At 38.0% G+C, this 15,811-nt stretch overlaps 3 protein-coding genes across 3 annotated transcripts; 2 read left to right on the top strand and 1 right to left on the bottom strand.

Annotated features, from left to right (window-relative positions):
• The first annotated feature begins 1,054 nt into the window (after positions 1-1,054).
• LOC126803549 (receptor kinase-like protein Xa21) lies at positions 1,055-5,933 on the top strand. Its single transcript, XM_050531337.1, has 5 exons — positions 1,055-1,172; positions 1,822-1,933; positions 2,360-2,847; positions 3,425-3,527; positions 5,456-5,933. Exons 1-5 carry the CDS (start codon positions 1,055-1,057, stop codon positions 5,931-5,933), a joined length of 1,299 nt encoding a protein of 432 aa, XP_050387294.1.
• A 1,583-nt stretch (positions 5,934-7,516) lies between these two features.
• Positions 7,517-10,069, top strand: LOC126803548 (probable LRR receptor-like serine/threonine-protein kinase At3g47570). The gene is made up of 5 exons (XM_050531335.1): positions 7,517-7,540; positions 8,242-8,911; positions 9,012-9,460; positions 9,653-9,710; positions 9,975-10,069. Exons 1-5 carry the CDS (start codon positions 7,517-7,519, stop codon positions 10,067-10,069), a joined length of 1,296 nt encoding a protein of 431 aa, XP_050387292.1.
• A 222-nt stretch (positions 10,070-10,291) lies between these two features.
• Positions 10,292-14,622, bottom strand: LOC126802437 (protein TRIGALACTOSYLDIACYLGLYCEROL 4, chloroplastic). The gene is made up of 5 exons (XM_050530064.1): positions 14,282-14,622; positions 12,814-13,063; positions 11,831-12,212; positions 10,941-11,251; positions 10,292-10,559 (listed from the first exon to the last, which is right to left on the bottom strand). The coding sequence occupies exons 1-5, from the start codon at positions 14,551-14,553 to the stop codon at positions 10,362-10,364; spliced, it is 1,413 nt and encodes a 470-aa protein (XP_050386021.1). The 5' UTR covers positions 14,554-14,622; the 3' UTR covers positions 10,292-10,361.
• Between the last annotated feature and the right edge of the window lie 1,189 nt (positions 14,623-15,811).

The following is a 15,811-nucleotide window of genomic DNA, read 5'->3' as shown; positions in this document are numbered from 1 at the left end:
CAGTAATATTAGTTTCTCAATTTTACTTGTTTATTTCTTTGTATCGCGGATGACATCACGCTCTTATTGTTAAAAAATTTAAATGAAGTTTCCATCAGGTTTTCGTTCCTCAAGTCAAGTTCATCTTATGATTACTAAAGTTGATGTCATACTATAAATCAGCTTTAGTTAGGCAGCAACAAGTATTAAGCAGTGGTGCATGAGCAACAGAACTTGAAGAGACTCCAAATCATCTGTAATGAAAGTTGGATAAACGTACAGGGAGTAAGGACAGTGATTTATTGATTTTACTTTCCCAATTCCACACAAGGGCTACAATAAGGTTCATATTTTTAAATTTTTGAATTCAGAGTCACTGACTAAGCGTGTTCACTGTTACTATTTACGTATTTACTATTTATATATTACTATACAAATACGCATCCAATACGTATCTTTGTACGAGTACATACTGTTTGCGTATTTTTGTACGTATAAATACTATTTAATTGTACGTATTGTCTCATAAATAATAATTACCGAATTACCCTTCTAAAATTACTTTTTACTTTTACTAACGTAATTTACATTTACATTTACCGTAAGTAAATAAAATTTACATTTACCGTACGTAAATATAAATTACAAAATTACCCATTTTCGGAAACACTGTTCACGCCGCCGCACGTGGCGGCGCGTGGCGCTCACGCGCCGACACCCACCACGGCGCGTATCACACCACCGCCGTGTCCAATCCCTTCCTCTCCTCCTCCTCTACCTTCCTACGGTTCCAAATCGCCCCTAGGCTACCTCCACACGGCCACACGCGCCACCTAAAGCGGCGGCATCCCCAAATCTCATCCTCCTCAAATTTTCTCCCAAAACAACTCCGATCCAACAATCAAACACACCAATCGATATATCTTGCAAACCCTTACCTCGTGCTGGTGCAGCGATGCCATGAAGACCACCGGAGAGACTCGCGAGTACGGCGGAGTTGGATCGAGTTGGGCGAGCAACAAACGTCTGTCTGAGCTTCGATCGCTCTGCATGGGGGGTGCTAGGGTGGCGCACGATGACGACAAGCAGGTCACTGAACCCTAGCGTCGCGTGGAACGACGGAGCTCCCCTCCAAGCCTCGGGTTGTCTCGAGGAAGCTAACGGCGGCGAGGCGCAATGCGGCGAGCTCGAGGGTAGTTGCGAACGTCCATGCGAAGCTCCTTGGACCGGCGGTGAGAGACACGAAGGCCGGAGTTCGCCGGATTGAATCGGAGAAATTTCTGAAGGGAGAGGATGAGGTTTCAGGGAGAGAGAAACGAAAATGGAAGAGGGGAGGCGCGGGTGAAGGGTTTCTAGAAATGGAAACCCTAATCCCTAAAATTTACTATTTATACTTGTTTCCAGAATCGGAAATGAACTTCCGACGTTAATAACTTTTACCTCCGACGTCCGATTCGAACATGTCACATACTCACGAACTCGTATCGACGAGCTCTACAACTTTCGTGAAGAAAGTTTTCATAACCGAGCGACGGAATAAAAGTTGATATATTCGTTCGGAAACGTAACGTTTTTCTAATTAAACGTTCCGAGAACGTTTCCGTTTTTTGTTTGTTTCATAACATAGCGAACAATCAAATTCGTTTAAATTGGATTTCACAACTTTATAGAATTCAAATAAAACCAAATATTGTTTTGAAAATTAGGGTTATTAGTGTTATATGTGGTCGTCGCCACCAAAGGGTCACCGAGTTGGATCTGCAGTCTATGAAACTCTCAGGCTCTATATCGCCGCATATTAGCAATTTGAGCTTTCTGAGAGCCATTCATCTAAAACAACAGCTTTAGACATGGAATCCCTCCAGAGGTGGGGCGTCTGCACAGATTGCAAGACTTTCACTCAGTGGTGGAATACCCTCCAACTTATCAGCTTGCTCTCATCTTCTCAGGATAGGTCTTAGCTCAAATTTCCTAAACGGGCAAATTCCCTAGCAGCTTGGCGGTTTGTCAGAGGTAAGAATAGTTTCGCTGTCTACCAACAACCTTACAGGAAGTATCCCACACTCATTCAGCAATCTAACATATCTTACTGTACTTCAAGAATCTAGGAATAATTTGAGTGGGAGTATTCCAGATATCTTTAACAAAATGTCCAGTTTACAGTATCTTGATTTTGATGGAAACACCTTGTCTGGGAATCTCCCTCCCTCAGTTCTCAATGCCTCTTCTATCTTGCATATTGCTTTGGCAGCCAACAATATCCGAGGAACTTTGCCCTCAAACCTCGGCGTTGCCTTCCAAAACCTGGAAGCTCTTTTTATTGATGATAACCAACTCGATAGATCTATTCCTGTTTCAATATGTAATGCCTCAAACCTAGTTCATCTTGGATTGGGAGGAAACAAACTACAAGGACAATTACTTCTCTAGTGAACCTGCATAAGCTAGAGCGATTCAGTGTTGCTTTCAACCGTCTTGGGAGCAAAGGGAGAATCGGTCAAGACTTGAGCTTTCTCTGCGACTTGACTAATGCTACAAGTTTATACATCCTGCAACTTCAAGTAAACAGCTTTGGGGAGATATTACCTCAATGCACAACTAACTTGTCATCTTCTCTTAATTACTTCTATGTACCAGTTAATAAGATACATGGAAGTGTCCCATATGGGTTTGGCAATCTGGCTAAGCTGGAGAGTCTATGGTTGTCTGAGAATCAATTTTCAGGTATTATCCCATCTGATGTAGGAAAGCTTCCAAACTTGTATGAGTTATACATGAAAATGAGTTTGTACTCTGGGAACATTCCAGCCTCTATTGGAAATTTGAGTCGATTAACTGAACTTTATTTAGAAGAAAACAGACTTGAAGGTAGTATCGCTCCCGGTTTAGCTGACTGTCAGAATCTGATGATCATATCGCTTGCAATTAACAATGTAATAACCCGATTCTTCGGAATCAAATTATATGAATTTTTAGAAATTAATAAACTTGGTAAAATTAATAAACCGCATTTTTTCGCTTCACGAAGTTGTCAAATCAAAAACGGAACCGTCTTCGGAAATCTAAATTTGAAAAACGTTATGTTTCCGCAACGCGGAAGTCGACTTTTACTTCGTCGCTCGTTTCTGAAAACTTCCTTCACAAAAATTGTAGAGCTCTTCGATACAATTTCGTGGACACATCACACGTTCTAATCGGACGTCGTACGTGAAAGTTAGTAGCGACTGAAGTTAGTTTCCGATTTTGAAATATAAAGGAATTATTTGGAACTAGGGTTTCCAATTTCGGAAACCCTCATTCTCTATCCTCTCCCCCGCAGCTCTCCCTCTCTCTCTCTCTCCTCAACCCTCTCTCTCTCTAAAAAAAATCGTCGCCGGCGATCTCGCCAACCGGACGTCAGTGGCTCTCACTGTCGGACTCAAAAGCTCTGCAAGCTCGACCGCAGGAAACCCTGAGCAAGACGCGACCTCCCTCGCCGCCATGAAGCTCGCGCGACAACCCGAGGCCCCAGCGTTTTCCTCCGCCGTCCAATCTCCGTCTCCGGCAACGTAAGCACTCGGAGATCATCCCTCTTCGCCACTCCTCACCCTCCGACGCCTTCTGCGATCGAATTGGAACACGAATCAAGCCGCATCACATCCTCCTCGAAAAACCAACCCCGCCAGTATATCGAGCTCCTCCGGCGACTCCTGGCTGTCCTAGGGCTTCACATAGGTATGGAAATACATTTAATTGATTGATATGAGTGATTGTGTGAAGTTTTGGAAGATTGGTGGAGGAATTATGGCGAATCGGAGGAGGAGGAGGAGGAAGAGAGAGTACCGCCGCCTTAGGCGGCGCGTGAGGGGGCATGAAGGGGGCATGAGACGGCTTAAGGCCGTGGGAAGGATGGAGGAGGGACAATGACTGGTTTTGGGCGGCGGTGGGCGAGCTACACGCCGGTTTTGGAATCCCACACGGCTGCCAGAGGTGGCGTGTGAACCCTACACGCCGCCACGTGTGACGGCGCATGAACAGTAAATTCTGAACAATAATTTTTTGTAAAAAGGTGATTTTTATACGGTAAATGTAAAAAGTAGTTTTGTACAGTAATTGTAAAAGTAATTTACGTACAATAATTATAAAAGTAATTTTCTGAAAAGTAATACAAAAATAGTACGTATATGAAAAGTGATACGTAAACAGTACGTATATGAACATTAATACGTAAATAGTATTTACGTGAACAGTAATTTTGTAAAAACCGAAATTTGCTGAACAGTAAAACATTATTACTGTTTCAGCATTTGTGGTTTTACGTAACGTTTCTAATCAAATCTTATCTAATCTAGGTGATCGACGAAACAAGTAAGGATTTGTTTTCGGAATTGTGGAAAATTACGCTAAAAAAATAAGGGGAGTAAATCTCACTATGATGAGTCTACTCTTGGTGGTGATTCATAGTTACGTTTTATTTCAAAAGATCCAACTATGATATGTATATGGTATAGTGGGTTGTATATGTGTATAAATGATAAAATCGATACATATATATGAGTTGCTATATCATATACTATCACATTTCTATTTCCAACTGAGTTTATTTATCGCACTGATATTTATTTTGTTTAAGCATGAATAACTTGTCTTTTTGTACAATAACATGTGAGGAATGTATTGTACGTGGTTTTAACTTGAGTTATGTTAAAACGTTTTTCTGTCTTCATATGTGTTGGCATGTCGGAACCTAGTCTTGGTCGGGCGACGGTTACGATTTAGTTAGAGCTCTAGTCTATCTGCCGGTATACTGGCATGAGGGGTAACAGATGGGTTACCGGATTATGAGTACCCATATTTTTGGATATTTGGTAACATATGGTTAACCAATGTCCGGCGGCGTACTGTATGAGGGCTAACAGATGAGTACATGGGTCTCATGAGTACCCGTATTATAAATGTATTTGGGTAAACAGATGGGTTGCCCGATTTCTCATGGGCACTTATATTTTCAAATATTATTGGACAACCAGATGGGCCGTCCAATGACTCATGAGTAAATTTATAATTAAATATTTTCAGTATTTTACTTTTGTATTTATATGCGAGTTATATTGTTGTTTTACTCATACGAGCTGCAAAACTTACCGAAATGGTTTACTATCCCGGTGCACTTATTCGATGGTGTAGGGGATATGTCTGCAGGTGTGGATTAGCAGAAGACGAACTACTCTGATGACTTCGTATTGTCTTTATTTTATTTTGTGGTGAGAATTGAGAGGATTTTACATTTCCATTCGATATAATGCTTAAATTATAATTGGTTTTGTAATAATCAATTCGACTGAGATGTTTTATGAACTCAGTAATAATACGCTGTGACGATAAAATGATTTCGATTTATTGAGATTGTTTTAGAGTTTTCATGATTTCGATTTTGAGTTTAACGCTTGAAATTTCGGGGTCGTGACATACAATCTAAGTGGTATCATATCTGCAGAAGTCTTTGGTTTATCATCTTCATATCTGGTTTTGGATTTATCTCAAAATCAATTAACTGGTTCTGTGCCAAAGGAAGTCGGCAATTTAATAAATCTGGAGTACTTGATGTTTCTGAAAACATGTTATTTGGTGAAATTCCGGGTACCCTTGGTAGCTGTGTAAAGCTTGAATATCTTAACATGCAAGGGAACTTCCTCCGGGGGCCAATTCCGTCCTCTTTGGCTTCTCTAAGAGGCATTCAAGAATTGTATCTCTCTCGAAACAACCTAGCTAACAGGTACAATTCCAGAGTTTCTGGAGCATTTTGCATTTCTGCAGCTTTGAACCTATCTTATAACAATTTGGAGGGAATGACACCAAGTGAAGGTGTGTTTAAGAATGCCACTGGTACATCTTTAAAAGGAAACATGAAACTGTGCGGCAGCATACCTGACTTTCAGTTGCCACCATGCAAAATCCAACATCCCAAACGGTAATCACTGAGCAACACCTCCAAATTGATACTATCTCTAGTTTGTGGGATTCTTCGAATCTGATGCAGAAAAACTAACCTATTGGAATTCACCGACAGTAGTCTTGAATCCACAAGATTAGAGTTTTTCGAATCGATGAGAAGCTCTGGAATCCAACAGGATAATTGAGAAAACTCAAAGGTTTATTGATATAAAAGTTATCCAAATACAAAGAAAAATGATGCTTATATATGCATCAATAACCCAAAGTCATAATATAACATTGAAACTTAAAGAATCTAAATTAAAAAGGAAACAAATAAACCTAAATAAAAAGAGTTCTAAAATGAAAATATAACTAGCATAAAATACTAAATCCCAAATCGGAACAGTAAAACGTCATTATTTTGCTTCAATTTGACGGGCCTCACTAAACTAAAGTGAGTCTTATAGATCTCGTCGTTCCCATTCCAGAAATGTATTACGCGTCTCAAATGGAAATTCTGCTCAAACCTAATTCACAAATTAAAATCTGTAATATCGTACGAGCAACCTGAAAAGTCCAAAATATCATTTTCTTAAATATTCCAACAGCTAGTTATCTTAGAACGCACGAATTACCTATCTTCAAATCATTTTTCTTGATTGTTCGCCACTTCCTTGTCTTTATATTTTTTCTGATTTAATTTACCTCATTCTTGTACTGCATCAGTCTCTTCCACTTCAAAAGAACTCGACCTCGAGTTCCTTTTAAATAAATAACAAGAACATGTAGATAACAATCTCCATAATAAATTACACAACTGAACATGTGGTTTATAGGCACGATCATCAGCAAACTCTGATGGCACCACCATGAAGCCAACTCCAAAGACAAGTTTGTCAAACACATCTTGAACAGATTCTTCTTGGATCCTAAAATTACAATGTTGAATAACCTCTTTTGAATTTTAAACTGAGGTTGTAAATTTTCTTCAACAGTAATAACCATGTCAACAAATGCAATTTCCTCTCTTACCTCTTCATTGATAAATTATGATGGAGCGTCTTTCATTAAAAATTCATGGACAAAATCTTAGGAGGCTTCCTCCAGTGCAATATATTCCCTTTTTCCTCAAGAAAATTATTATTCACAGTAGGCAAAGTAAACTTCTCAAGCTTTATCTTCTTCTCTTCCACCTTAGAAGGGTACTTCTTAATTGAAAATTCTCTTGGCATAAACTTTTCTCTAAGAAGACCTTTCATTTTTCTCCAAGTTCTAACATGATTTTTACCTTTCATCTTTCTAGCCTTTTGTAATCCATCCCACCAATCAGCGGTAGTGCCCTTGAGATAGGAAACAACCGTCTTGACCTTCTTATGATCTGGAACCATTCTGATCTCAAAGAATGTTTCAACCTCATCCAGCCAATTCAGAAAACTCTCCTCATGCATGTGACCAGAAAATTGGCGAAAACTTGTCATGCTTCTAAAATTTTGACTCGAAGTATTATTTCGCCCATTTGATCCTCCTTCCATGTCTATGCTACGGTTGTTATTATGTTCTTCCAACAACTTGTGAATTTTTTTGAGAAGATTAGATAAAACAACCATTTATGTAGAAAAATATGAAGCAGCAACATCTGACTATGGTAACCAAAGTTTTACCATGTTGTTCATCACCCATAGATAATCAAAGTAGATAAAAGGGACATGTTAGACATGCTCTGATACCACTTGATGCAACAGAACTAACCCGTTGGAATTCACCAACGGCATCCTTGAATCTATAAGACTAGAGTTTCTCGAATCCACGAGAAGCTCTGGAATCCACCAGGATAGTTGAGAAAACTCAGTGGTTTATTGATATAAAAGTTGTCCAATACAAAGAAAAATGATGCTTACATATGCATCAATAACCCAAAGTCATAATCTAACATTGAAACCTAAAGAATCCAAATTAAAAAGGAAACAAATAAACCTAAATAAAAAGAGTTCTAAAAGGAAAATATAACTAGCCTAAAATACTAAATCCTGAATCGAAACAGTAAAACTCATCATTTGACTTAAATTTGACGGAACTCACTAAAGTGAGTCTTGTAGATTTCGCCGTTCTCATTCCAGAAAGGTATTATGTGTTTCAAACGGAAATTCTGGTCAAAATCTGCTCAAATCTGATTCACAAATTAAAATCTGTAATTTCGTACGAGCAACCCGAAATGTCCAAAAGATCATCTTCTTAAATATTCCAGCAGCTAGTTGCCTTATAACGCGCGAATTACCTATGTTCAAATCATTCTTGATTATCCTGATTTAATTTATCTCATCTTTGTCTTGTATCAGAATGCACTAGCGTTGTTTGTACCTATGTTGTGTACGGAGGGAGAGAACGAAGCAAAGTACTTCAAAAGAGTCAGAAATTTTTCTCAATGTTTCGTACCAAGTACTTCTCAAAGCTACCAATGGATTCTCTTCTGAAATCTTGATTAGTGCGGGTGGTTTTGGGTCTGTGTATAGAGGAATCCTCCAAGATGGGAGGACAGTTGCTATCAAAGTTCTCAACCTTGTTCATCACGGAGCTTCCAAAAGTTTTGCAGCAGAGTGTGAGGCCTTGAAAAACATTAGACACCGTGATCTTTTGAAGATACTGTCTGCATGTTCAGGTTTTGACTATCAAGGTGATGAATACAAGGCCTTAGGCTATGAGTTCATGGCTAACGGGAGCTTAGATGAATGGTTGCATCCACTGCAGAAAATTGGTGTGACGATTGAGAGACCAACGAGTTTAATGTTTTCTCAACGGTTGAACATTGCTATTGACGTTTCTATGGCGTTGGATTATCTCTATAATCATTGTGAATCACCAATAGTTCACTGTGACCTCAAGCCGAGCAATGTTCTTCTCCACGGTGATATGGTTGGGCATGTTGGTGATTTTGGTTTAGTAAGATCCCTTCCCAGAACTTCAGGGAATCAATCCAGCTCTGTCGGAGTTAAAGGAACAATTGGCTATGCTCCTCCAGGTGAATACTTTCATTTTTCATGAATTATTCAATCTTGATTTATGGTTTAAAGATAGTAGTGGTAATCAGAAACTGGTGTGTTTTGATTTGTAAAATGCAGAGTACGGTATGGGCAATGAAGTTTGGACACAAGGAGATGTGTACAGTTTTGGCATCCTGCTGATAGAAATGTTCACAGGGAAAAGACCGACAGATGACATGTTCCAGAGAACTTTGAACCTTCATTACTTTGTCAGGAAAGCTCTGCCTAAGCAAGTGAGAGAGATTGTTGATCCTGTTCTAGTTCCACAGGACATTGAAGCAGAGACTAGTGCTTGGGTCACAATTGAAGACAGCTTGATTTCAATTTTAGAAGTTGGTGTTGCTTGTTCTGCAGAATTGCCTGGAGAACGGTTGACCATAAATGATGCTATGGCTGGGATGTATCAGATACGAAACAAGCTTCATGTAAACAAGATAAGAATAGCTTCATATTGTGCAGCTAAGCTAAGCCAAAGGCAGATTGCAATGGCTGCAGATTTTCATGATGACTTTCATTTGGAACTACTGGTGCTGCATTCTGATTGCATGCCTTTAACTCTGTGTTAAGTGTGTTTATGGCTAGATTAAGACCTACAGTTGTTTTTGTGCTTCTTGTTTCTCTTCTTTTCCATTTGCTTCAATTTTGTTTATAAAACAGTTGTACTCACTTGGTGTCAGCTCACTGTGTTTGTTTTTAATCCTCTGGTTTTCCTAATGTAGTTGACAAAGGCATGTGTTACAAATTTACAAGACATCAATGTTTTCCTCGGATTCAGAAGTACGTACTACGTAGTAGGTTTGCATGTAAAAATGTAAAATCAGAACCCAGAGTTTCAGAAGGGTAGAGATATTTGGTCTATGAAGCTGTTAATGAACTCAGATAACCCAACTCTCGTTCATTGCTACACACGAGTGGGCAGATTTCTCTAAGATCGATGTAGTGAACATACATATATTCTTTTCTAATTCTTATATAACTTGTGTTGTTTTTTTATATTTTTATCCCCAACATTTAACAGCTTAACCAAGATTATCTGATTAGGATTGACAAAGGATCTTGGGGGAACTATTTTCACTGTTCGTTCTAATTTTGTGTTTTTTGCCCGGAAAATAGAAAATGCAAAGGAAGAGGAATGATAAATGAGAAATGAGGGAATGTTTGAAGATCAAATCATGAGGCATCAAACTAATTTATCTATATAGAACCCAATAACAGTGCAGCTACAACTTATGCAGATGGCATTGCTTGAATCCATGACAGATGCTACAGCGGTAATTACCTCTAATTAATGAGTACGTGCACCTATATCTCTAGACAGAAAATAGAAGGGACTAAAACACGAGAAGCTCATTTCACTTTCTACTGTCTAAATTCCTCTTAGAATAGGCTTCAAAATCCAAAGATACATACCGAGACAAAAATGAGGAGTTAAAACTCAAACACCCGCAACTCAATCATTCCTTCTTTTCTTTTCGGGGAATACCAAGCAACCACCTTGCCTGACTGTAAAAGCCTCAAGGAGTAGCTCAAGCTGTAAATGAAATCCTCAACATGTGGACCACGTTTCTCAGGCAAAGAGGCCAGTGAAACCCTTGAATCCACTCGAAAGACAATTGGCCCCACAACCTACAATATTATAGTATCATTAGAATTGGCTAATTTCTTCAATAACCAGCTCTAAAAGAAGAACCTTACATTATCAGTCACATATTGTTGTATATTGAGAACGGATAACAAAGATAATTGTAATTACATAATTATGATTACCATCACCATGTCCTAAGACAGAAACTAGAGCCTTCAGGTATAATTGTAATTACATATAGTATCAAGTATCAACTATACACTCTTTTACTAGTAACATGTATCAAGTCCATTATCTCAATGTCCATCACATGTATTCTTTTATTTTGTTCTCTTAGTCTGACTCATGCACTGCAATAAACAATTTGAGTATAGAAGTCTCTTCTATATAGGTACAAGGCAATAAATTATATGCAAACATACCTGTTGTTGAAAGATTAGATTGATCCTAGGGGAGGATATGGGATCTATAGCAGTAATGGAATTCTTGAAGCAATTGACAACCCTTTTAGCAAGAGCCGAGGTTGAACCAATATCCAAGCGGGCATCAATCCTGGTCAAATCCCCATAGAGCTCTCGAAATTTCCCATGCTGAAAGCTATAGCAAACTGAACCAAAGAAATCAGCAGTGACAGGACTCCTCTTCTTAATAGTTGTGGAAGTGTTCCCATCTCCCCTGAGTTCAACAGCCACTGGGTTGTGCCCATCCTGAAACCAGGCTGCAATGTTGCCACCTAATATGTATAGCCACCATGGAAAGGAAGAAACAAGTGAGAAATAGCATAACGACCTTCAGACAAAACGAAGATAAATAGATACAATACACTAATTTAAACAAAAAATCAAAATCAAAACACACAAGTTCTGCTAGGACTTGTTTATTGAAAGTCTAATCTATGCTTCAATTGCTGTTTCTCATGCGCCAATGCATTTTTTCTGGTCATCAACAATAACCTCGTTAAATACACAGTTTCTTGTTTTAGAGTGATTGATACATCTTGCAATTACCAGACATAATAGATATGATCATTGCACCGCGCAATTACGCTTACAATTCTCAACTAAATTATGAGGCTGATGTCTTCAAGAAATAAAAACCTCGGTATGCTAGAAATAGCTTCCCACATATAATACAACTGCTAATTTTTTATGTAATTATGGTTCAACACCAAATATGCACTGAACCCCATCGATAAATATTTTATATGCACAAAATATTAGCTTTGAAACAGATACTTTTTCTATTTCATCCTGGAAACATAACAATGAATGATTTATACATAAATTAAGCAAGTTGTAAAAAAGTAAATTACCAAAAATTCCAGATACTGCGGCATGAGGTTCCTTGAGTCGCACATCATATGATGGACGCCAAAACCAATTTTTGCCTTTCTTTACCATGAGATCCTTCTGTGTCTCCTTCTGTCTCCAAAGGTCTCTCCTCTTCTCATAAGAAAAGGCAGCCTTTGCACACAATCCAGGCATCAGAGAAGTAGGTGCCTCATCATCTGTAGCATTAACTGCCTGGGGATGGCCACTATTTTTATGTAGGCCAACCCGGTACCGCAATCCAGATTCAGAAACAAGTGATGACAGATCTAAGGAAATTGACTCCGGTACATCCCAATATTGTCCTTTATGGTCAATGAACAGCTCAGGCCATGCAGCCTCAAGAGTGATGTCATGATAAGGAAGCTGCAAGAATTTTAGAAGTTCAGAAAGATCAATCAGTAAAACATGCCCGATAATATAACAGCAAGATAAATGAAAACGATGAAGGTCCCATCCCATACATGATATTGGTCACATGTAGCCAATATGCTCAGTGAAGTACACATGTTCAACGTTATTGACTCGCATAGTCTACTTAAAAGCCAGACGTGTAAACAGATAAAACAAAGAACTTCTGGCAAAATTTTAATATATGAGTGAAACATAACTATAATTAAAATTTTGTGAACACTTCATAAAATCAGGAAAATAATCACCACCCACCAAATCAATTCAAAAGTCCATCTCCAAGTAATAGATTATGGGAGCCAAAGATTATTCACATTGAACTTTAATTCACATAAGTAGCAAACTAGCTTCCAGAGTGAAACAAGTTAGAAGGTGAATAGTTGAAGTACAACCTGGTATCAGCAAACCACAAAGATTACATTAAACCTTACACACTCAATACCAAACCAACATTCTACCTAAATTGACTCTAAAATAAATGAAACAGAAGATAGAGAAATCGAGATGCTCCAAAAACAATTTAACGATAACTAAAATTGTGATTTCAAATCCTTGCCTTGTGGAAAAGCATCACTTTGCTCCGGCGTCCTTTTCTCTCACCATCCCCTTCTGTGCTCAACTTTAGGGATGATGCGGGAGTCAAGAGAAATTGTGTGCACAATCCAACCGAATAAAGGGATTTTTCCAAGAAATGCCTTGCTGCATCTTTGAATGTAGGGACCTCGAACTCATCATTAGTGAAAAATTCAGCTTTGATAGAAGATATCAGTTTTTTTGGGCGGATCTGTCCAATTAAGCCAAGCCACCTAAGTTTATGTAGATCATGGAATCAGAAGGATCATGGATTAAGAAGCAAAGCTACACATAGTTGATAGAGTGAAAAGATGATCTGGCATGACCAATAATAACCCAGAGTGCAATATCATTTAGCAAGAGGAGTGCTTAAAGAATTGGGACAGCACCTCCATCTTTTGATACATTAGATCAATAATTTTAAAAGTCCAGTAATATATATACAACAGACATATGACGAATGATGATAATGAGCAACATGTAGGATGGGTTGGATGAATTAGTCTAAATTGCAAAAGTTACTTTATTTAGCAATTCAAACACCATAGTTGTGCCCCTGTGAGAGGAAAAAAACTAAGATTTTATAAATCATTTAGATAGGAAGTTGTTTAAATTTCAAAATATATTATTTGTTTACTTAAAAAAAAAAGGTTCATACAAAACATAATTCTTGTAAGTCAACAAAATGCTTCTAATAAACATTTAACTGTAACACTATAAGATTGTATGATTCGTATCCAAACCCAGTTCTGTTAAGAGACGATAAAATAAATTTATCATTGGATCACATACATGCTTATCTCTAATGCATAAGGCATACAATGAGTAAGTGTTTGAGACATGGTAGGTTATAGCCCCATGTTTGCTCAAAAGTCAAAGAAACACATGTTCTGTTGCAGGTATTGAGAACCACCTTATAACAATGAAAACCAACAGAAGAAAAGTTAATCTATAAGTAGATAAAATTTAAGTACATTTTGTAATTCTCCCATTACCACAATCAAATGGTACTCAATTTTGTATCTTGAGGGTCATCACTATGAACATAGGCCTAAAGTAATGGCAAACCATCCTATAATTTGTTTCAAATCTAAAATAATCCATAAGCTACTTAGGCATCCATTACGTTAACCGATGCCAACTTCACAAAAGCCAAATCCACCAACTGGTAGATAATATAAGCTTCATGCTTCTAGAAACCAACCATGGCACAAACCAAGCTCAGAAACAGAGACATAGTAAGACCCTTCACCAGTTGGCCACACAAAAACACAAACTTGCAAATCAAAAGCCATCAAGACAAAGTCTTTACCCTTTTCTAACCTGATTTCCAAATACCCTTTTCTCCATAATTTCCCAATTCCAATAAACTCACACATACACAAACAAAACCGAAGACACAACAAAAACCCAACAAGCAAAAGACAGGGTTTAAGAGATGGGTGGTTAACCAATTAGAAGTGGATGGTCTGAGCAAGAGAGACTGAAGTGAAAAAGAGCCCAAGTCCTTGTGGGAAGCAGGAGAGTAAGAAGGAATGATGCCAAGAGGGAACCCATTTCCCAAAAGAGAGAGTTGCTGAATTCTGAGGGCTCGGCTTGCTCTGGCGCCGTCGAGAGGAAAAGGGTCGCCGGGAATGACCTTGGCGGAGCCTTCAAGGGTGTGAGTTGAAGAAACGTTGAGGTCCCAGAAGGCCGAGTCCATTGCCGACCTCAGGCTCGCCATTGTTAATGTGGGGAGTGAAGGAGTGAGGGGAGAGTGAGTATTTGTTTTGGGTATGCCTCTGATGGTTTTTATTTGTCTCTTCTTTTGGGTCCTTATCTCAATGTCCTCAAAATTTTTGCATATTGAGAACCCTTTGGGTTTTATTCGAGGAAATTTCTACTATTTTGTTACTCTCTTATTGGGAAAAGGATATTCTATTCAAACTCTCTTACTCGGAAAAAAGAGATTACATTCTACTATTTTGTTAACACTTCAAATGTTTTCGAATTTGGTCCCGTTCAAAGGGCAGATTCTTTTACACAATATTTTACGCGGTTTTTTTAACCACTAGATTCAGCTATCTTTAATGGTCTTGATTAATTCATCAGACAAATAATGTGGAATTAAAATAATTTTAACAAAATAGCTCTCAATAAAATTAGTACCAAAACAAAAACGTAAGGAGGAGCTTCGATCAAAATCTCCACTCAATTGAAAGTGAAACCACACCAGTGCACGGCCTTCATAGGAGAAATTATTTTTAATTAAGGTAGCCAGTGAAAAGGTTTTCTTCATCTTCTATATCTATTTGTGCTAGTGATTTAGAACAGTTCTGATTTTTCCCAAATTGTAATTTTGGGCCATCAAATATAAACCCCTACATCAAAAATTCATACCAACACCCCATTTTCAATTAATCTAATTAAATCACGTTGCTAACTTGGTGGTTTTGCCGAACTCACTCGTTTCTTTCTCAAGAACAGTATGTCATCGTTTCTTCCCCGTCTATTTCAGTATTTCTAAACTTATTCACAATTGTAAATGATAAAATTAATTAATTTTTTTGAGAAGCGAAATTAAATCCATTTCATTTGCCACCTCATGTGAGTAGTTAATCAAGACCATTAGAGCTAGCTAAATCTAATGGCTAAAAAACAGTGTAAAAACTTGTTTAAAATGATGTGTCCCTTGAACTGAACCCTCTGGAATTTCGGAGATATGAATAAAAATTCCTTGCTAGACATATTTTCCAATTAGATAAAAACGCATAAAGTCATATGTCAAATGGACCAAAATTACATAGGATGTAGTAAGTATCCATTGAGATTATATCTTAGGACATCTGCAGCAAACTCTCTATTATAACTTTTAAGTTATTTTAGAGAGTATGTTTAGCTTTTTACGAAAATTAGTGGTTGCATCAGACTACATATTATAACTTTGTTTAAACTTTAAGCTATCTCACTTGATAAATTTGTCTAGCGAGATAGCTCAAAAT

Source organism: Argentina anserina, chromosome 7 (genome assembly GCF_933775445.1).
Source record: "Argentina anserina chromosome 7, drPotAnse1.1, whole genome shotgun sequence".
NCBI lineage: Eukaryota > Viridiplantae > Streptophyta > Magnoliopsida > Rosales > Rosaceae > Argentina > Argentina anserina.
This window is presented reverse-complemented; position numbering and strand designations above follow the sequence as displayed.